At 46.4% G+C, this 21,150-nt stretch overlaps 1 protein-coding gene across 3 annotated transcripts; it reads right to left on the reverse strand.

Moving 5' to 3' along the window:
- Nucleotides 1-398: 398 nt before the first annotated feature.
- Nucleotides 399-8,907, reverse strand: BNIP3 (BCL2 interacting protein 3). Of its 3 annotated transcripts, XM_074158935.1 has the most exons (7): nt 8,888-8,907; nt 8,416-8,438; nt 5,435-5,618; nt 4,237-4,321; nt 3,132-3,238; nt 2,879-3,028; nt 405-1,357 (listed from the first exon to the last, which is right to left on the reverse strand). In XM_074158935.1, exons 1-7 carry the CDS (start codon nt 8,905-8,907, stop codon nt 1,306-1,308), a joined length of 621 nt encoding a protein of 206 aa, XP_074015036.1. In that variant the 3' UTR covers nt 405-1,305. The 3 variants fall into 3 exon arrangements, with proteins under 3 accessions (XP_074015037.1, XP_074015036.1, XP_074015035.1); XM_074158936.1 differs by lacking the exon at nt 8,888-8,907 and having other exon boundaries at nt 399-1,357; nt 8,416-8,571; XM_074158934.1 differs by lacking the exon at nt 8,888-8,907 and having other exon boundaries at nt 3,132-3,274; nt 8,416-8,553.
- Between the last annotated feature and the right edge of the window lie 12,243 nt (nt 8,908-21,150).

A 21,150-nucleotide genomic window follows, 5' to 3' on the forward strand; every position in this document is an offset into this window, starting at 1 on the left:
GTGGGTAAATTCAGTCTTCAGTGTTTCCAGCGGCCGCAGCAGATTCCCCCAGGGGAGCGAAGCGGCGTCTCCCCGGCTCGTGGCTGCAGGACGAGGCTGGTGCCGCAGGAGTCCCTGGGGTACAACCAGGCGCTACGTCTTTCTAGGTTCCACCTCAAGCGGAGGTGAAAAGGCAGCACCGATAAATAAGGACAAAAAGAAAGCGAAAAGCTCGTTTGTTTCTATGCGCTGATGGTGGTACGAAGCCGAAGGTGCGATGGCCCGTCCAGGGAGTCTCTGCTCGAGCTCAAGCCCAACGCACCGGAGCTGTTGTTACGTGAGCAACTGAAACTCTTGTTAACCAAAGAGCCTCCTCAGCCACTTCCAACAGTTACTAGAGAAAAAGGAATGAGAAAACTCCAACTCCACAAGGAACCTTTTTATTTAAATATATAAAACATGATATTTTGGCAAACATTTTTTTCTCTCATTAAATAAGATAAAATCACTGAATGAAAAGGCATTCCATTAGTAAAAACAAATAAGCAAGCAACCTTTTTTTAAATCTATATGAGGCTGAGGCAAATGTAAGCTGCAAATTTATTATTTTACAGATAAAAGACTGAGAAGCGATAGGCTGCGAGGAGATGCTCCAGAAGGAGCTGCTACTGATTCGGGAGTTAAACAAACGCCTTTGCAAAACAAGCTGTTTATTAGGCACTAAATTCCGAATTTTAACTCGGGCTGTTGTGCGTCACACTCGGAACCAGTGCAAAGGATGGAAGTGTCACTGGGACACGGGTCCCCTCCCGCGGACGGTGCCCCTCAACACCTCACATGGCACACGAGAGAGCTCAGCCACGTGTGAGGAAGGAAGAGCCTGTCCCCAGCGAGGCGGGAGCTGCTCCGAGTTCCCGGCTGTGATCCGTGAGGCCACATGTCGTTTGGGGCTAATCCCTCCCTGTGGTCATCGCAGCAGCAGTGATGAATACTCACATCTATGAGCTGGGCTGAGCACCCACCCCGATCACAACGGCTACGGGAGAGCTAGGATTGGCTTTAAACATTGACTTCTTCTAATTTCCAAGGTACTTCACTACAAAGCGCTACAGCAGCTGTTAATGCACCGGACACATACTCTAGAACGACCCAGGACTATGTAGATACAGCAGCTTCGGTGTCTCCTCCCTTTCCCGCTACCCCAGGAACACCACGTTCTCAGAACCAGCACGCACCAACCACGGAGCCATCGCAGACATTCCCGCTGTTCCTCCTCCATTCCCAGATGGATCTTTCCCTTGCCTTGAACGGGGATTCCAGGTGCCTCTAGAAGCTGCTGCTGGAAGCCGTGGTTGTCAGGCGCCTCCCGATGTAGACCCTGCGGATGCAGAGCAGACGGTCAGCGAAAGTCACACAGAACGTGAGGAACACTTTCTCACCAAGTTACCAGGGTTGCCCTTCCCAGCAGAGCCAGCTGTAATTAAGAAGGCAATCAAGGGACTGCTGTGACAGGCAGTTTTCAGCTGCAGATGACAGTACCCACCCCTGGGACAGCCCCCTCGGAGTTCTGGGTAACTCTGGGGGCTGCTAGGCTTCAGGAACGCGAGAGCGAGGTAAGTGCGGGGTTAAGGAGAACACGCTGCTTCAGCGGGACTCCAACTCCCAGGGTTTATTACCCTTCTTAAGTTTTTCCATTTGCTAAATACTTCTGAAGCCTCTGTCATCATTCTACTGTCACCTTCAGGCACTTCTTGCTGGCCGCTGTTTCCCAGCGTGTGTGCTCCCACAGCAGCCCCGCACTGCACCCTCTACTCATCTACTTGCAGCTTAAAGAAGTGATTCTCCAGAAGCGTCGCTCTTTCCCTGACACTGCGGGAAGCACCTTCTGAAGATGTGACTCTGTTACTCGCTCACTACAGAACGGGAATGATGCAAGCTCACAGCAGCGGTGGAGTGACCAGGAAGAAAAGTAAGTACCTACAGCACCAAACCTGGGGGTTTTTTGGAAGGAAAATTCCATTTCGCTTTCATTTGTCTTGTGCGGTTTCTTATTTTAACTTTGGAAGGAGCTGATGAGTTTTGTGTTACTGTTACAGTATTATGTGGCCGAGATCTTGATTTTGTAGGGGCAGATAGCCTCCTGTCCCTGCCCTCATCCATGTGAAATGATGCACGGATTTGGGCTGTCCTTCCTCCCAGTTCCGTCTCCTCCAGCCCCTCATGCACCTCCCGGACAAGGCTCGGGATTGATGGGAGGGAGGGAGCAGAGAAAGAGCAGGGAAACAGGTGTCACCCCAGAACTCAGATCTCCCCCAGGCCCCCTGTGTCACAGCGTGCTCCAGAGGGTGAGCGTTCCCGGATTTCATGCTGGTACCAGGGGATGAGTCCTGCTGAGGCGCAGGGAAACCCCTCACCCTGCCCAGGAGGGATTTCATCTCTGCCCTTTGGTCTGTGTCCTGCAGCCGACTCTAAGGGAGAGCCCTATAACCCCTACATCATCTAAAGAATCCCAGTTCCTGGTTTGGTTGGTGTCCCCTGAACCTCCCAGGTGTCAGCGGAATTTTAGAATACATGAAATAGCATTTTTTTTTTTTCCTTTGCAATTAGTTGTGAGGTTCGAATTCTTCTCTGTAATGGAACAGAGTATTGCACGTCTCTGTGTTCAGAGACTGTATGTGTAGTTCCTGTATACATATTTTGAAAAATTCTCAACTAGCAAGAAAAGCAGAAAAGGAAAACTCGGCACATTCAGCAATCCACCAGACAAGTAAAAAGCACCTCCTGAGTGACTGTCCCCTGTTGTGGGGGACATCCTTCACTCAGAGAGGGAATGGGGAGTCAGAATTGGGCCTCAGAGAAAACAGGTGACAAAAATCTACTTTTTTAAATTGCAACTTACCCTAGTCCAATGGCAAGCAAATGAGAGAGCAGCAGAGACGGAAGAAAAACCTTCAAGAATTCGGCTGAGAATATCCCCCCTTTCTTCATTACGCTGGTATTCCTCATGCTGAGAGTGGCCGTGCGCCTGGGGTGTTTGAAAAGGAATTCCCTGGTTTTGAGGAAGAAAACAGTCAGAGCGTGAACAGATCCCTGTTTAGACGCACGGGAGTAGAAGCTGCCTCCGAGCTCCCCCAGCAGCAGTGAGCACTCACTTGGGTGGGATGTTCTCGGGCCTGCTGGACCAATCCCAGATCCAATCCGCGTTCTTCCGCAGCAGCCGCTCCACTTCCCGCCTCCTCTCAAGGAAGTCTTCTTCAGACTGAAACACAGAGCCCTTGTCAGACAGGACTCGGAACTGGGACAGGCAGGAATTAGAACAGCAGAACGGAGCTCCTGTTCTGCACCTCAGATCACGTATCCCTGGTTCAGGCACCTGCCTGAGCCTGGGCAGCAGAACCCTTCTCCCTGTGTGCAGACCTGGCCGGAGGCGGTATCCCTCTGACAACCCTCCCGCAGGCCAACACAAGCCAAACTCGGTCCAGCCTCATGAAGGGCCAGGGCTGGGAATCCAGGTGTGAGCCCAGGGCTGTCTGCGCACATCCGGGCAGAAACCCCCCCAAACAGTGGCTTTAAGTGAATTACAGCATAAACACTAAGTAAGAATGCAGTTTCTTGCTTAATACACATGCACTAAATGGAGCTAAGGTCTTGTGATAAAAATAGTATCTGATCATAGAATTAAAATAGCCACATGAGCACACGTACACGCTTTAGAATGGAAATAAAGTTGTCCCGGCAACTTTAATTCTCATCACTTTTTAACTTTTGATTACTTGTTCTCAAAGTCTAAATAATGATCTTTAAACATAAGATGGGTTTTCTGGAGATACAAAAAACAGTGATGTATTTAGCTAAGCCAAAGGTGGATTCCTGGAGGAGCTATAGAGCCAATGGGGAGTTTCAGGCAGAGGAAGGGGCAATGGGACCAAGCACGTTTCATGGAATTTTGAGAACTGATTAGATATAGGTATTATTGATAGAGCTGTATAATTTAGAAACTGTATGAAGCTGAAACCCCACAACGTTAAATGCTGTGCAAACAGCGAATACTAATTTTTTAAACCAAAGTCTGTGTAACACTGGATGGAAAGAGAATCTGTAAAGAATACACACAAAGCCCGATTCTGCAAAAATTAATCTAAGTTATTAAGTTATTCAAGTGCCTACATTAGCAGCTTCACCTCTTCTCTCCTAATGCTGGTTTTCAAACAACGAGAGTAAGAAATTCTCTCTCCCAAAGCAAGATGAGATTTTTACCTGAAAGCTATTCTTTTCTCCACTGCTGTGACTCTCTATTTCCAAAGCTCTGTGACTGTCCTGAGGCGTCTGAGACCGAGGAGGGCTTGATAAAAAGAAGTGCAAGTAAGAAAGAAGTTTTTTATTACAGCATTTATGGTATGAACTAAAAGCTAGTCAGCGAAGCTGCACGCACAGCTCTCCCGAAGAGCTACACTGCCTTGACCATACTTTAAGAGATGACCCTGTCAATGGGTGATACAATCCAGCCATCGTAGCCAGTTAATCTCCGATTTTCTAACATCTGCTCCGCAGCTTGCTGTGCAGAGCTGGTTTTCAGCAGCGCAGAAGCCTGCGGGGCTGTATGATCTGGTCTGTGTTACTCACTAAATAACGATAGGCAGCAAACGAGGACTAGAAGTGGGGTCTGGCTGGAAGTTGCAGTAGCCAGGTAAGACTAGGAATTTCTGCATCCTGCTGTTAAACTTGAGGCTGCAGACTTCACAGTCCACCAAAACCAAATAAATGATTTAGTAACACTGACTGACAACTTCCATCAGATGCAAGTTGTTTCATTGTGTTTTACTCCTAGAAATCTGTTGTTTTGTAAACCAGATACAGGACAATTCTTTAGCGATTACCTAAGAACTAGTAACTGATGCACCTCATTTCGGAACACGTTCCTTTTTACCGTCTTTCTCTGCCACCTGTCCCGGGCAGCAGTGTCAGTAGCACTACACGCTCCCGCGAGCCGCGCTGGCACTGCCTGCACGAGGGCTGAGCCTTTGGAGCGAGGGCCACACACAGCCCCAGGGTGGTTGATCTGCCAAAAGGCGGCTGCTGCTGGCACCCAAGCAGCGCTCCCATGGGAGGGTCAGCTGCTGCTGCTGGACTTCTCAGCACACACCAAAGCCCAGGGTGGCATCGTCAGGAGACGGGAGAAGTCTTCTGGAGTCCTCTCCCCTCTAAGTTCTTCCTGGTTTCAGGACAGGCTCCTACAGAGAAGTACTTGGGTACTCTAGTATTCAAATATGGACTCCAGTCTTTTAAATATGAAAGTTTCCTCTCTCTCTCTCTCTGCAGGTATGTATATCCATGTGCATATGTATATACGCACACGTGTGTAAGCATTTCTATATTTGTCTGTGCTTCTTAGGCATGAAAATGGCTTTGTGTAACAGTGATCTTTACTTTGCTTACAATAAAGTGTTTTGTTTACCTGTCGCAATGTGAACTTTCTCTTGAACTGCTTCTTCCAGACTCGTGTTGAGCATCAAGGAGTATTTTCTCCATGTCACCGTTGTGGATGGAAATAGAGGCAGGTACCTGCTCCTGGCCAGTTGGCGTGGCAGCGCTCCCACTGCCGTTCCCATTACTGCTGAAGTGGAGTTCCACCCAGGAACCTGCGCGGCACCATTGAAAACAGAACCAGAATAAACCAAGTGGTTTTGCATAAAGGCATGTACAATATGCAACTGCTGATCCTCCCCAGTGTGACATTACAGTATGACATGCAAAGTACCAGCACTGACACCTCGGCTAATAAACACCATGGAATGCCAAAACGCGGGGGCACTTTGGTTAGCGAGCCGGAACATCTCGCAGAACTGGGAAGACGCTGGTCAGTACATTGTGTCTCTTTCTGCAGCTGAAGAACATATTTTGGGATGTGTTTAATTGTTATTGTTCAACACAGGTGGTAGCCAAATGAAATAATCTCAAGGACTTTCTCCCCCAAAGTTTGTTTACTTATTTTTTGAAAATATTTTAGGCTCAAGAATCCAGTGACTGCGTTTTGTTTAGCCTTTTTTCAGTAAGCATTTTTAGGTATTGCTGTTAAGCAATAGAGGATATGTGGCAACGACCAGATCATGTGTTTGCTACTCCCAGTATATTTAACACCAACAGTCACATGTTGCTTTGTTTTTTTTTTGAGAGTGTGCTGAATAACAACTCCCTCCTGAGCTAGGAGTAACCAGCACAAGAGGATCTGTAGCTGTTGTCTCATTTCTAAAGCAGCTCAAGGGACAGATAATATTTGAATTATGTAAACATCAGGTGAATTCACCTATGTAACACGTTTACGTGTGTAACCAACAGCACAGGTAGCCAGATGTGCTACTGGCTGCTCACCCACCCTCAACCAGCTCACAGGAATTTAACAGTAAGGAGGAGAAATCAGCAGGTGAGACCCCCCAGGTTGTGGGGAGCAGTGCAGAGGATGTCCAAGGCGTAAGGAGAGGGGGTGACACAGAGTCTGGCCCATTCTGCTCCAGAAGAGGCCAGGGCAGAGCTCAGGCAGTAAGTCACATTCAGGGGAACAGCAGAAGGGATAAAGGAGCAGTTTGTGAAATAGAAACATCAAATGAAGAAAGATGTTCCAGTTGTGAAGAGAATGAAGGTTCATAAATGAAAACAGCAAAAAGCCAAACTGCTTAATCTGCATTAATGGCATTAAACTCTCTCCTCTAAAAAGGCAGATGACCACTAACTCTCTTGAACTGAACCATACCAGGTTACAGAGTTTTGAAGACTTTTTTTCCAGATAGCCTCTTTTACTTTACAACTATTTGTTGTTCTGGTTTGTTTGTGGGTTTTCTCCCCTCCATGTGACCGTACGTGGTATGTGTCTGGGGATGTGTTTATACCCAAACCTTTCCCTAGTCTTTCCCACCGAGGTTATGAAAGCCCAAGTTGTTACCAAAGAATGATCCCAACCACCGCAGTTGAAATTAAGACGGTGTCCAACCAGAGCTCTGGCTCCAGCCACCCCGAGAGCGTGAGCCAGCTCCCAGCCTACCTGTCCCTGCTCCTCAGCATGTCCCACCTCCGCTCACAGGAGCGGAACAGCCCCGCGCTGGCTGGGCTGCACCACAGTCCTCTGTATACACAGTCAGGAGCTATTTTCTCCCGTAAAGATGTGTGCTATTTGAGCCACGCTCACATTTCAACAGTCATCCGCACCATGGGCAAACCCAACTGTTTCACACAGCAAACTACTGCTACCCACAGAAACCTTCCTGGGTACAGCACAGCCAACCTACGTAGAACAGGGAGAAAACATTAGGACTGTAACAGACGGATCACAGTACATGTGTTTCACACATTTTATTTTTTTCCTTTTATACGCTCTTGAGAGTAAGGTTGTGCTACTGCACTAGGAATGTGCTGTTGTATTATCATTTAAAGATAAAAGAGCTTCTATTTTTACGAATTTGGAAACACAAACAGATAAGAGCACATGTAACATGGCAATGCAAACCGAAGACTGAGTCATGGGTAAGGATTTTTGAAGAGAATGATCATATATGATGTTCTGGCCCAGGATACATACTGTGGGAGTACACATTAGCACTAAAAAAGGTACTCGATCAGCTCCAGAAATCTTATTTTCTTAACATATGGCTTTCAAAACTAGAAACAAAAAAGCAAAATTCCACAGAAAGATGAGAACGTCTCTGTAAATTGCTAAAGTCACCGTGTAAATCACACAATTTAATACGTCATTGCACACAGATCTTCCACTTGCAAGGTAAATCTGCTCCTGACTTTTGCTGAAGGCACGAACATGCGACCGACCCTGATCTCTCTTCAAAGGCATATCCCAAACGGCCCGCAGAGCATTTATTTTGACGAGGATTTATATTCCCCACGGTGCATGGATCTCTATTAACCCAGCCGCATTGGGCAGTCCAGCTACACAACCGAGATAACAGGGTTTGTTAAACCTGACCTGTTCTTCCACCCAAACCCTCAATCTCTCAGCCCGATTAGGAAGCTCTGTACTCGGTTCAAGGAGCAATGACCGCCAGGCTGCGGCACGGTCACGGGCTGACGGGGGGAAACCCGGCCCACGCAGGGCAGAGGCACCGGGGGAGCGACGGCCCGGGCCCGGCAGCTGAGCGTCCCCCGGGCCCGCCGCTGCCGAGGGACACAGGGCCGAGTACCGAGCCCCTCGGGGCTGCTACTGGTCCTTCAATGACTACGAGACACCGCCCCACCGCTTCGCCCCCCGCAAAGCGCCCGGGCGAAGGCCGGGGCCGGGCCCTGAGGTGAAACCCGACCGCCGCGAAGCCTCCAGCCAGGCCCCAGGGTGCCGGTGGCCCCACCGACCGCCTCAGCGCCGCGCAGGCCGGCGGGCACCGAGAGAGAGAGGGCGAGGGAGGCCCGGCCTCTCCTGGAAGCGGCCGCGGCCCTTACCCTGCAAGTTCTCCTCCTGCGAGCTCAGCCGCGACATGGCGCGGCCTCCGTTCCCCTGCGCCACGGCGGAGCCACACGTTAGACCCCGGGCGCTTCGGCCGCGGCAGGACACGCACTGACCGCCGCCACCGCCCCTCCTGCGGGACTAGCCGCCGTGACGTCAGCGGCCGCTCCGTCCCCATTGGCCGCCGCCGCGGGGAGGGGTCGAGCGGGTCGTGCGCTCCCTCACGTTCCCGGAGGCCCGCTCGTGCGCCCTCGCGCTGTTTCACGGGCCCGGTCGCGGTGCTTCGCGCTCCGGCGCGGCTCCTCAGGCTCCCTCAGCCTGCCTTAGGCTCCCTCATGGTCCCTCACAGTCCCTCAGCGCTCTTTCATGCCCCCTCCTCGTCCCTCACGCTCCCTCAGGCTTCCTCATGGTCTTTCACATGCCTCCACAGTCCCTCATGGTCCCTCACGGTTTCTCAGGCTCTTTCACGCTCCTTCACTCTCCCTCATGGTCCTTGAGGCTCCCTTATGGTCCCTTATGCTCCTTCACACTCCCTCATTGCCCGTCACGCTCCCCCAGGCTCCCTCATGCTCCTTTACAGTCCCTCATGTTCCCTTGCAGTCCCTCACTGTCCCTCGCACTCCCTCATGCTCCCTCGCCATCCCTCACCATCCCTCCCACCGCCATGATATCAGGAGCCATTGGGGAAGGTTAGCTGCCGATCGAGCATCCCTCAAGCCTCCAGGAGCAATGGAAGATGTCCCGTGGTGGCCTCCGACCGCAGCCGTGAGAGCCCGAGCTGAAGAACAGGGTAATTTCCTCAGAGAATTCCTCATCTTCCCACTCCGTACCCCCTCGGAGCTGCACACGGCTGTGCACTGCACACCCCTCGTGTCCTGTGTGCTTCCTGCTCCTCTTCGGTAATCAAATACCACGCTTCTTACATGGAGTAACAGCAAACAGAAAGCTGTGCTTGGATTTCAAGGGAAACCATTATCTGATTGCAAAAACACAAGTGCTGGCCTCTAAACCAGCCTCTGACAGCTCTCACACTAATGGCACAGGGCCTTGAAATAGGTAATAATGAGTTCCTCCTCTTTCTCAATGTTGGCTTGGGCTGGGATGCCGTCCGAGCAGACAGTGAGGGCTCTCCACATTGGTCTTTACTAAGTGGTTTCCTATGTTGCCACTGGAAACCAGGTACTGATTTACTGCTGGGTATTTATAGGCACGTACATAAAATTTTATTTTATTTAGCTAGGGGATGGATAAATTGTTGTTTACTTAATTAGAGGATGCAGGCATTTTCTCTAGGTTGAAATTGTTCTCATTTGTGCCTCTCTGCAGTAGGGAATCGTGAAACCCAAGTAAGATGTATCTTCTGGTAAATTTTTGGTAAGTTACTGTAATAGCAAGGAGTATTAACCTACAGCCTTCCCAGAAAGACAAGGTCAGGGTTTCATTAATATGTGCATTATATTCAGTACAGCCAATGGATTATCGGGCAAAGTGGAGTGACAGTTTGGCCAATGAAGACATTTTCAGGGTCAGTTCTCCAGCTTTTAGTCCATCCTTGGCACACCATTTTTCAACACCTGTCTTAGGCCTCCTGGGACTAACACAGAGCTATAAGTAGGACCTTGTCTGTGCTTCTTCCTAAAGTCTCTTCTGTTATGCCCTACCACAGGAAATCTGCTGAGACATTTGTATTTAATTTGCATGATTACAAATCAGTTTTATTCTGCTAAGGAACTTAGGGCACATTTTCCCTTGGCAGAACAAAATACAATTTTTTATTGAATAACCGTTCAAAAAGCAAGTTCCTTATGTTTATGTGTTTATTTATGATGCCTTCCTGTGCTAGGGCGATGGATGGGCATGGACACGGCTCAAAGCTGGAGGTGCCTGGGTTCGGTGCTCGTCCCGCAGCCCTCTGCTGCTCTCTGCTGTCCGGCAAACCACGCTCGGAAGGGAAATCCAGGCAGCCTTGAACACAGAAAGGAAGAGCAAATTCGTCGTCCCTGGAGCGTGTTAGTCTTCTCTGGGTGAACACTGCACTTTTGTGCCTCAGGGACTGCGGTAGTGTTTAAGGAGCAGAAAGCTCACCACTGTATTGACATGGATATGGGCTGGCTGGCTCGGGAGGGAGGAGGGGTCACCAAAGCAACTGCCACCCCGCTGACACAATCACTTCTCCAGTCTTCTCCCACCGAAAAAATATATACATGGAGGAGCTGTACAGACACAGGATATCCCAGAGTCGACAGGCCCAGATAGCGCTTTCCTCCACTCCAGGAACCAGCAGTAGCTCCACGATGTCACCCCAGGCAGCAATGTGCTCTGACAGTATCTCCTACTAGTACAAAAAGCCCTGACAAGTATTTTATCTTCTGGTGCTGTGCAAACCCTGAGCATATCCTGTGTGAAGCAGTGTATCTGCCATGGGCTCTTGCCTGTGTCGGCAACACAAATATCACATCACCTCCGAACTGGCTTCCTCTGTTACCAGCTTCTTGGCAACATCAGGCTCTTCACTAGGAGGAATTTGTGCAAACACGGAGCTCAGCTGGGGTTTCCTGATGAAGTGGCTCCCCTGTTGTTCTCCTGGGAGGGAGAGAGGAGCTCACCCCACCTCGTCCCCTTTGGAAGATGCCCTTCATAATTGGACAACTGTACAGGAAGGTACGAAAGACAAGACATCACAGTTTCAAGTCCATTTTTTTTTCTGGTGTGGTGGAAATGTCTAGCTGGGGTCCAATGTATTGGAATTGCCTACAGGCCATTAGATTCTCAGCTGCCCCAGCATGGTGGTGAGCAACAGGGAGAGGTGTAGAAGGGAACTTGGAGCAATGCTCTACCCACTACCATTAACAGGGAGATTTTGTTAAGGGATTTCCAGCAATATTCTGGAATGAGAATGAGCGGGTTGTGGGTCAACCCTTCTAAACCAAGAACTTAGATCATTCATAGTAAAACTATGTTTAATACTTCTACCAATACTTGACAGTACTCCCTCATCCTCAGTGTCACTGCAAGGAGTCCTCCTGGCCAGCCCACCAGGACGCATGCCTCTAGCCAGCCCTCAAAAAAGATTAGAATAATTTGCAAGCCCTCTGAAGGTGGGCAGCCAAAGGTGCAGCGTGTGGAGCAGATGTGAGATGCCAGTGCTGCTGCCAGGGCTCTGCCAGGTACCCTGTGCCACTACTGCCACCCCACACGACGCATCTCTGACACTCACTTTGTCTTGTTTTCTGTTGACTGATCTTGCCTTCAGGAAATCGATCTACCAGAAGCCCTTTCTGCTCTAAGGCAGGTATAAAGCAGGGTCAAGTTAATCTTCTTCTATACTAGTAGATGTCACAATACAGCGTGACAGCTTACCTCTGGGATCTTTCATTAATAATTGGATGAATGCATTCATTTTCATATAAATCTTTATGGTAAATGAGTTTTGGTTATTGCCAGAAAAGCACTCTGCTGGGATCGTGGAAAATTGTAAATTGTATTGGATGAAATCTTTAAAAGCTTATTGATTTGTTAAGCCGTGATCCTCTTTCAGGTTGGAACTTGCTTTAATTTTGTTTACTTGCATGTCAACAGAAAAATCCTGTATTGATTAGTTCCTTTAAATCAGAGACAGTGACCCACCTTCTCCCTGGACTAAAGGTGGCAATATTTTAGGTAGTTATGAAGTCACGCTTGCTGCTCAGACAACTTCAGCTTTGTGTTCAGTTTGTAGTGTGTGCTTTTGTACCCATGTGGCAGCTTGCAACAGTTGTGAGGAACAGTTATTGTAGGCATTACACAAAAACTGCTTGTAATCCTAAAGGGATTATAAACTTAAATTAGTCTAAAAATTGATAATATTGATTGAAGGCTTTTTTTGTTTCTTATTGATATAAATCAAAGTAATCTACACCAGCTTTGTAATGGATACAGTGTAAGACATGGTCCCACCAGAGTGTAGTGTGAGGAGTGATTGGGGAGAATGTGCTGACATCACTCCAGATGGTGACATCACTCCAGATGGTGACATCACTCAACACAACACAAGAGATGCTTTCATTACGTCTCCTATCCCTCTTCAGCAGCACCTGTGCAAAACTCAGGGCCTCAAAAGCTGCTGAAATCTGAGAACTACCTGCTTTCAGCTGCTTTTTCCCTGCCAGCAATGGCTTAGTTATTAACCTTCCTGGCTGCCTCTGGAATTCAAGCCAGTATGTATATTTTTATGCTGTGCATTTCTTGGAATGGTGTTCATCATTAACTACCAAACTGTTCTGAGATACTAATTTCTGAGCTGTTCGTACTTACCCAGGCTGTTGACATGAAGAGATCTAATAGATACAGTTTCTATTGGTTTGACTTCTTTATATCTGAGAATTAAAAACCAAAACAATCTTGACACAGTGAATTTAATGATCTTCCCTTCTTTAGGCTGTATATTAAATAAGGAATGAGGGGTTAGGTCTACACATGAAAGCTGCTGGTGAGCATTTTGTGCATTTCTGCTGGCAGCCCTCGAGTCGGCTGAGCTCATGGGATCAGGCAGGAAGACTGTGAATGGGACATACCTCTTATAAGAAATTAAGGTAGAAAAGAGGAGTAAAATAACATCTCCTCATCCATCAGGATTCAGGAGAAACTAAATGAAAACAGAAGTTTCCTTTGGTATAATTTTTAATGTTAGGTTTTAAAAGGCATTTACACTACAGAGGTAGAGAGCAGAAGAAAAGAGATCCTCTTACAAGTGAAATAAAATCAAGACTTGGGTGCAAAAGAGCCCCGGTCTTCTATTTGGGCCACAAAAAATCTCACTTTTTTGTGAGATTTGATTTCTTCAAGTTTAATTCATGAGAGTGCATCGCTCTTTCTTGCCTATGCTTGTCTCTTTTCTATATGTTATTTCTTTCTTACAGAAATTTCTGATGGCCCAGTGACAAAAATCTCATTATTAGTATCATTCATTCCTTACAGAATCATCAGTTGTTTTCCAGCCTGGAAAGGTGCAGGAAACAGGAGTCATTGACTCTAAGTAGGACTTAATTTATTTTAGATATTCAAATGGATACTCTACCACTGGGACTCAGAAATATCATTCTCTTAGTTCTAAAAGATGCTCATAGGACCAGGTTTGACATTAGAAATACAGATCAAAGCTTGCCTGAAAGACAAGTCAAGAAGGGCTGTCTCAGGACACTTCTATCAGGCTGTAGCCCCAAGGTGTCGTTATTCTGCTCCAGAGGATGAGGTGTTTAAAAAAAAAACAAACCCCGCCACCTCTGGCATAACTACTGCAATCCCCAGGCTTTGCTGTGTATTTTGTACAGGGTCTTTCACGTCTATCTCCAGCAATTACTGAGTAAGGGGCCAAGGAGAAGATTTGTGCCCAGTTCCTGCAGATTGCTGCACAGCGCTCCATGTAAAAGCACCGGGCTGACCTGCTGGTCTGTATTTCAGAGAGGCTGTAAACAGAGAGAGCTGGAAAAGCCAGAAATCAGAATGTTTAACACATAAAACCAGACTTGTGTTGGTTTGCTTTTCAACCTCTAAAATGGAAGAAATTCTGACTGCTTCTAGTGTCAATCACAGAAGTGGAGCATAAACATTTTTTCAGCTCTTATTTACTTGCTAACATTAGTTTTTTTAAGATCATTAACATTTTTGTCCTGTGTGTGATAAAGCCCTGAGCAATGGAGTGCTTTGGACAAGGCGGTGCGTACAGCTCAGTACATGGAAATTGCCAGAAGAACGCGTTTTCCCTGGCACTTGCCAGCTGAAAAACAAAACCCGATTCTTTGAGTGATGTAACCTAACGATGGCCTCTTGCTTTACACCACTTAACAACACTGCACTCAATGTTGTTTGTTTTACTTACAAACTCCCACAAAATGTTGCAATTCAACTCTAAAAATAGAAAATAGTTGTGTTTATCCAACAGTTCAAAAGCTATTGTTTGCACAGCCCTCCTCAGAGCCACAGCCAGTCCCTGTGTCTTGAGGGAGATGGCTCCTGGGTTAAGCTGGGGAGCCGGCTGGAATCTGGGTGCTGTGGGGGTCTGCCCGTCGCCGAGCAGGATGAGCTGTAGTGCGGTGATCCAATTTTAAAAAGTATTTGCGTGACAACCAAGCAAGGAAAAGCGCTTGGGTTTTGTCGAAGCTGAAGACGGAGATGTCTGGCGTTAGTAGTGCACCCTTGCCTGTGTGTGACACTGAAGTCAGCAGCTCTGTGTCTGTAGAGGGAGTCCCCGATCCTGACACATCTCTGGCAGACTGACCTTCTCTTCCCACAGACACTTCCCCACCTCAGTGGGGTGCCAGCGGGGCAGGCAGTTTCAGATAAGCAGCCAGGACTGGGGCTTAGGAAAACCCACCCCTGTAAATGAGGAGTCTGTCCTGTCTGTGAGTAATCGTACTCTTCCACGTCACGCAGCACAGTATGGATGGACAGAAAAAAGGAACATTTTGAGTCGATGACTTTGAGAGCAAAACCCAAAGAGATTCTGTTCTTGCAGCTTCCTATCACTGGAAATTGTGTCATATTTTGTCTTTCTAGGTGTTTCTGTGAAGTAAATATGAATTTTGTTCTAATGGTTTTCTTAAAGTGTTACTACATGTCCTTTTGTCAAAGGGTGATTTAACCGCAGAGCAGGGCGAGAGGGCACCTGAAATACAGCCGTGGCTGTCCACGGGAATAGGAACGGGTTTCTTGGAATCCGGTTAGAAGGCGCACACCTTTCTTGGCTTTGCATTCAGGTGCTGCACAGAGCCAGGGGCTTTGGACTTGGGTAAACCAGATTTTTAAATGCAACATTCCAGATATTTAGGTATTGTTTAAGGGTAAAAAACCTCCACACCCTCCGTTCTAAAAACTGAGAACATACTTCAGGGTAGGTTTCTGCTTTCCAGTCCCGTGCTCAGCTCCCTGTGCCATGCCTGTTGGCAGCTCAGTGACATTCACTGGGAGTGGTTCCCAGTCGTCACTGCCGGGAAGACATGAAAAACAAATAAATAGGCCTCATATCCTCTTTATTTGTAGATAATTTTGCAGGGCAAGGCTGTTACAAATATCTTGTAAACAAATACATTCAATTTATCTGTATTGGTTATTCAGTTCTGATGTGAAGGGGAATTTTCAGTGGTGAGTATGAATATTGAAAACGAGTAATTTTTCAGTTATGAGCAGTAGTGAGAGCACACGAGGGGCTAAAGACATGCTTTTCATACCTGCAGTGCTGTAATTCTCAAATCATACCTTACAAGAGTTTGTAGACACCTGCCTTTTTCCCACCATAATACGATTTCCCCGTAATTTCAGAGAAGGGGGTTACTCAGTAATGACACTCCTGTAAGAGATGAGCTCCAGCGCCTGGCCCTGCGCATACACACGTCAGGATTTCCAAATAACTTGGTTCCATCTCCTTTGCTAGGAGCAAGTGCAAAGGCTGCTAGCTATTTTTAAATCTGAATCTCCTTCAGATCTTCTCTGCCCTTTTCAGTCATTTAGCCCCTGCTTCAGGAGGAGTTCCGTTCAGATTCCGTCTGTGCTGGATGCAAATCCTTGGCTTAATAATTAAGCTGAAAATGCAAGTCCTTCTGGCAGCATCCAGGTAACGGGGACCTCAGTCTGTGCTGGCGGGGAGCTGTTTTGTACCAGCAGGCTCGACTGAGATTTCGGAAAGGGAGGGCTTTTGGTTCTCGGGGAGCTGGTGCGATGACGTGCCTGCGCTCAGCTGCGAGCTGCAGTGACACTGCAATGGCTGAGGGGCGGCTGCTGGATCTTCGCAATGAGCTCATTCTCCCCGGAGGGAGCAGGATTTACAGTGCATCACCCAGCAACTGCAGCCTTCTGCTGAAATTCATCTTTAGCTTCTCCTCAGTTAGGCTGCTCTGAGTCTTCACTTTGGGGGTGTGTACATGGTGAGCAGATTTTACTGTATGGTTGATTTTTTTTTTATTATTTTTTCTTTTTCTTCTCTGTCCTCTAAATGCTTCCCCGGACTGATTGATGAATCATTTCTCATCCGATTCCACTATTCAGAGGACAGAGATGGAAAATATAATCTTACGCAGCAGGGATGGATTATTATTTTTTTTAGCCTTTCGCAGCGTGAATCATAAAAACCCTTTTAAATCTGTCTGCTAGGAACAGCCTACAGGTCTTAAAATGAAGTGCGCTGCAAGGAATGGTGCTCTCCTCAGGTAAAGCAGACAAGCAGTGTGATGGAGCATGCCTGTGAGGTTAGTTCCTATATGTGTTTATGCATATATAAATATGTACATAATGTGTGCTCTCTATATATCTATATGTTACACATGAATCATCCTACCTAATGGCTTTGTAGAATCCATTTTCAAATGTCCTGTTTTGCATTCTGTGTTTGGGATTTTTTTTCCCCCCCTTAATACCTAGTTTCTCGTTGGAGTGGTTAATAAACATAGCTGGGATTTGCAGCAGCTTTGCGTTCAGATGCCAGCAGAGATAATGTCTCTGCCTTCCATTGGTTAAGTGGGCTGCTCCTTCCTGCTCCATTTATTCCTTGGGATCTTCATAGAGTCTCTGTCGTGTAAGATTGAGTTGAAATGTCAGGGCCTGTAATTGTTGATAAATGTCCTCTGCAGCAGTAACTGTTGGTGTTTCAGGGTAATACAAGTTATGATGAATTGCTATAACAAAATAATCTGGTTTCTGTGCTCACTGAGTAACTCATTTGGACATTTCCCATTTTCTGAACTCCAATGCATATACTGCATATCTTGAGAACTGCTCCCTATTCTGTGCTGTTTAACCTCTTAGATTAAAAAAAAAAAAAGTTCAATCTTTCCCAGCTGCTTGCTCCTTTAGGGGTTTTAAATGTCATTTATCTCACCAGGATTTCTTTTCCTTCCAGTTAATGTGGCTGCGCCTCTACTGACACTGTTTGAAATGCAGACAGCAGTTAGAAAGCAAATGCATTGGAGACAGATTGACTTTTGTCTGTTACTTCCCGCACCATGATACTTGCAAAGAACTGTGTATCATATAAAATAATAATTTCCTGGCAGGAGATGTTGGGTGCTGTCAGGCTGGCTCGCAGCCCTCAGCTGACATCCAGCATTCTTAACCCACCACCTTTTCGGCACTTTTGCTCTGTGGATGTCTAAGTGTATGGTAGGTGCTTACAGCGTGCTCAGAAATGGCAGGTTTGGTGTAGGAACTGTCTTAACACTTTTGCGGTGGACTTGCTGTCTGTTTTGTCTTGGCTCTTGTCAGCTTTCTGAGCAGCAACTGCTTGATCTTCACCTGGAAATATCAGACTGGTAGAAAGTTTAGCTTTTGTAGTGGTGAATTGAAAGGCAAATGAGACTGGTATGAGGATACAGGAATGCCTTGACTAGAGGAAGTTGCATTTGTCACTAGGGCCCTGATGGAAAAAATAGCACCCATTTTAAGATGACTTTTAAGCATGTGCTTAAGGCCCATTGGTAGTCTTGAAAAGCACAGTCTTGAATATATTTGTGGAACTGTGTGCATATAAATCTTTCCCTTCTTATATGCTCTGAAAGTAGCAGTTGTCAACACCTCCTACTTGCTGAAGTTTCAGTAAGTTTCCAAGTGCACTGTCAATTTGTTGGAAGAATAAAATTTTGCTTCACTTTTTTTTTTCTTTCCAAAATGTATCTCTGAAATATTACCTTTTACTGAGGGTGGCTCAAATTCAGAAAAGTGTCAGCAAATGAATGTTAACAAGTGAAGGCCTTTTAATAATGAGCTTTTTTATCACTTTCCTTTAAAACATCTAAGTTTATCGCCTTCTCCAGTGCAGCTCGTCATATATAATCAACAGCAGAGGTTCAGCTTAAATGGAAAAATAAAAATTTTACACAAAGCTTTGAACACAGAGCTGTTCCATCCAACTGCTCTGGTTGTGAGGCTCTACCAGGACTGAGTCATTTTAAGACAGATAACAGCATTCGTACTAATATATCATATGGTAAAAGCAGCCAAATATTAGCCAATACTTTGGACTTCCAAATTAAATCATTCCTGTAATCCTGTCTTTATTTGACCATAACTGGCTTGTAGCATTTATGTGCACACAAAGGAAAAGGGAAGCTTACTTGTCCCTAGAGCATCAAGTATTGGCTACTGTTGGGGGCAAAATACTAACCAGTCTCTGCCCATTGTCTGACCTAGAAAGGCAGTTCCCTGATTTTCCTTTGGCACTTACAGCCAAGTGCTCTGTCGTCAAATAGCCCTAAAACCCCAAAAGATCTCAGGAATTTAATATAGTTCTGTAGAAATTGTTCTAACAGAGAATGACATCCTTTTAGATTTTTAAAAAACTCTTCAGTTCTATGCAAATCCACAAATCATTACTTCCAGGAACACGTGATTAGGGATTTGTTATTCTCTGATGATGCGGAATCAAGATGTAGGTTCAATAATTTTCATCTGTGTCGCTTCCTATATCCTCCAGCGTGACCCTGCCTTTTGTGTTCCGCAAAAACAGAGGCAGTGTCTGAGGAGAAATTGTTCAGAAAGGCTTGGGACAATGTCTGGAGGGCAAAATTTGTTACCTCCAACAGCCACGCAAACGGCAGGGAGTGGAGTGTTGTCTTTCTTTAAGCCCTGCTGCTTTTTCAAGTTATTCCCTTTTTCAAGTTATTCCACTAGTGCCACAGTGCTTTGACCTTGACAAGGTCATGTTCAAACGGGGACCTTATTTTTCGTGGGGCTGAGATGAAAAGAAGAGTCAGTTTAAGATGCAGAACGTATTTTCTGTCCTTTTAACTGACGTTTCTGGGCTCTGGCTCTCTCCTGTCCTTGGTTCCCGGCTCAGCAGCGGGGAGGCCTGGCTGCGGGGCTGGGTTTTGGAGGAGGGCGATGCCCCCTGAGCTCTCCAGACTAACTGGGTGAGGTGTCCCAGGACTAACTGAAACCCGTGTCTGGTCTGGAAAGCTGCTGCTCAAATGGTGTTGGATATTGCAGGGGGTTGGGTTTGTCACAGTTCATAGCTATAATTTACTCCTCTGGAAGTAGGCTGGTATTGATCGCAGAGCAAAGCGTTAGCTGTGCAAGACCGCTGTGGTGCGAGATGCTGTTCAGAATGGCCATCAGCCCCTGGCAATCCCCATTCCTCTGTTTCAACCCTTTGAAAATCAGTGTAGATGTAATTGATTCAACTCGGGCATTTAATACCAAAAAGGCTTCTCATCTTTTTGCTGACAGGTCTGTTGTGTCTTGCATGACCCTTGGTTGCATAATAAATGTGTCCCCTGGCACGTACAGTAGGTAAAGGACAGCATTAATGAACTCCAGATGGCACAGACTATATTTTACCGAGATGTAAATCTCAAACAAACTCCGTATTAATGGTGTTTAATTAAAAAAGAAATTGCACACAAAAGGCCTGATTCTGATGCCACCGAGTCAATGTCAGAAATCTTACTGACTGCAGGGTCTCAGGAGGTGCCCAGAGGGAAGACTTTGCTAAATATCCAAAGTGTCTGAAGATTTACTGCTGTGCACTAACTTCTAGTAAGACTCTTACACTGATAATCCCACAGCCCTCCTGAAAAGGTTTTGCTACATTTTGCATTTTAACTAATTCTATACTAAAATAATGATCTGAGTCATTTGGTATTGGATTACTTTTCTAGCTGCCTCCATACCAAATGAGTTCTAGCCATGGTTTGTGATAAGAATGTGTCTAGTTTGGAGGAGGACTGCTTTTAAAGCAAATCTCTTGATGATACCCATTTGCACTTCAGTTTGCATGATGGCATGGTCTCAGCATCCACGATTCCGATTCCTTTTGGATGAAACTAAATCAGAAGGTGTTTTCCAACCAGTAACTGGTGCTTACACTACAGGATAACACTAGATTTTGAAGTTCTGTCAAAATGTTCCATAATGTTGGCTTTTTATAGATACAGGGTTCATTCTTGTATGTGGTATTTTCTTAGTCTATCTGAAAAGAAGTATCAGCAAAGAAAGTTGACGAGAAAGTTGAGAACTTGAAGGCATACTACAAATCTAATGGAACCATCCAAAGCACTGATTTTTCTATACCTCAAAGGCTAAGTTTCAGGTTTTGACATAAATAGGAAAAAAATGTTCCCTAAATACAGTTGATATTGCCATGTTTGTATGTTGAAGTGGAAAGTAATTTATAGCCCCAGCCTTTGTCTCCTTGGAGAATTGCAGGTGTGGGTACCACAAGGTGCTCTCTGCATTTTGCCCTGGTTCAAAGACAGGACCCAACAAGTACTGGGTGTTGGTCCACAGCAGTAAATATCCATCGTGATTTATGGGACACCCGTTGGCACTTTAATCTTTACATGTTGCTTTTGTTGTTAGCAGTATAAAATAATTAATCACAACTAATTATTTCATTATTGTCTAATTACTTCTTACATGCTAGGACAGGCCAGATCATCCTGACAATATTTCTTGGGAAATGCTGTTTTGTGCAGGATGGGAAGGCAGATCATACGTGTGGTTCAGTTCAACACAAAGCGGTTGGAGTAGACATGAATGTCGCAGGGGAATGCGCAGAACACAGAGTACGTGGCTGAGAATACGCAGGGGCCAGCAGCACAGGTGACTGCACTCACTGCTCAGCTTTTCCACCCACTTTCCACAAGGCCTTTCCCCCTCTGGAAAACAGAGGAGGATGCCCTGAGCGTGCCGAAGCTTGGTGGCAGTCAACGTTATGTGAGCACGAGCCAGGTCTTGCTGCTATGACTCGTGTGATGAGCACTGAAGTT

Source organism: Numenius arquata, chromosome 15, assembly GCF_964106895.1.
Source record: "Numenius arquata chromosome 15, bNumArq3.hap1.1, whole genome shotgun sequence".
Classification (NCBI taxonomy): Eukaryota; Metazoa; Chordata; class Aves; order Charadriiformes; family Scolopacidae; genus Numenius; species Numenius arquata.

Coding starts and splice junctions, on each gene's coding strand:
- BNIP3 (XM_074158934.1), bottom strand. CDS start 8,452: ATGTCGCGGCTGAGCTCGCAGGAGGAGAACTTGCAGG. Junction 5,619..8,415: donor GCAGGAGGAGAACTTGCAGG/GTAAGGGCCGCG, acceptor GGTGCCGCGCAG/GTTCCTGGGTGGAACTCCAC. Junction 3,029..3,131: donor CCCGAGAACATCCCACCCAA/GTGAGTGCTCAC, acceptor CCTCAAAACCAG/GGAATTCCTTTTCAAACACC.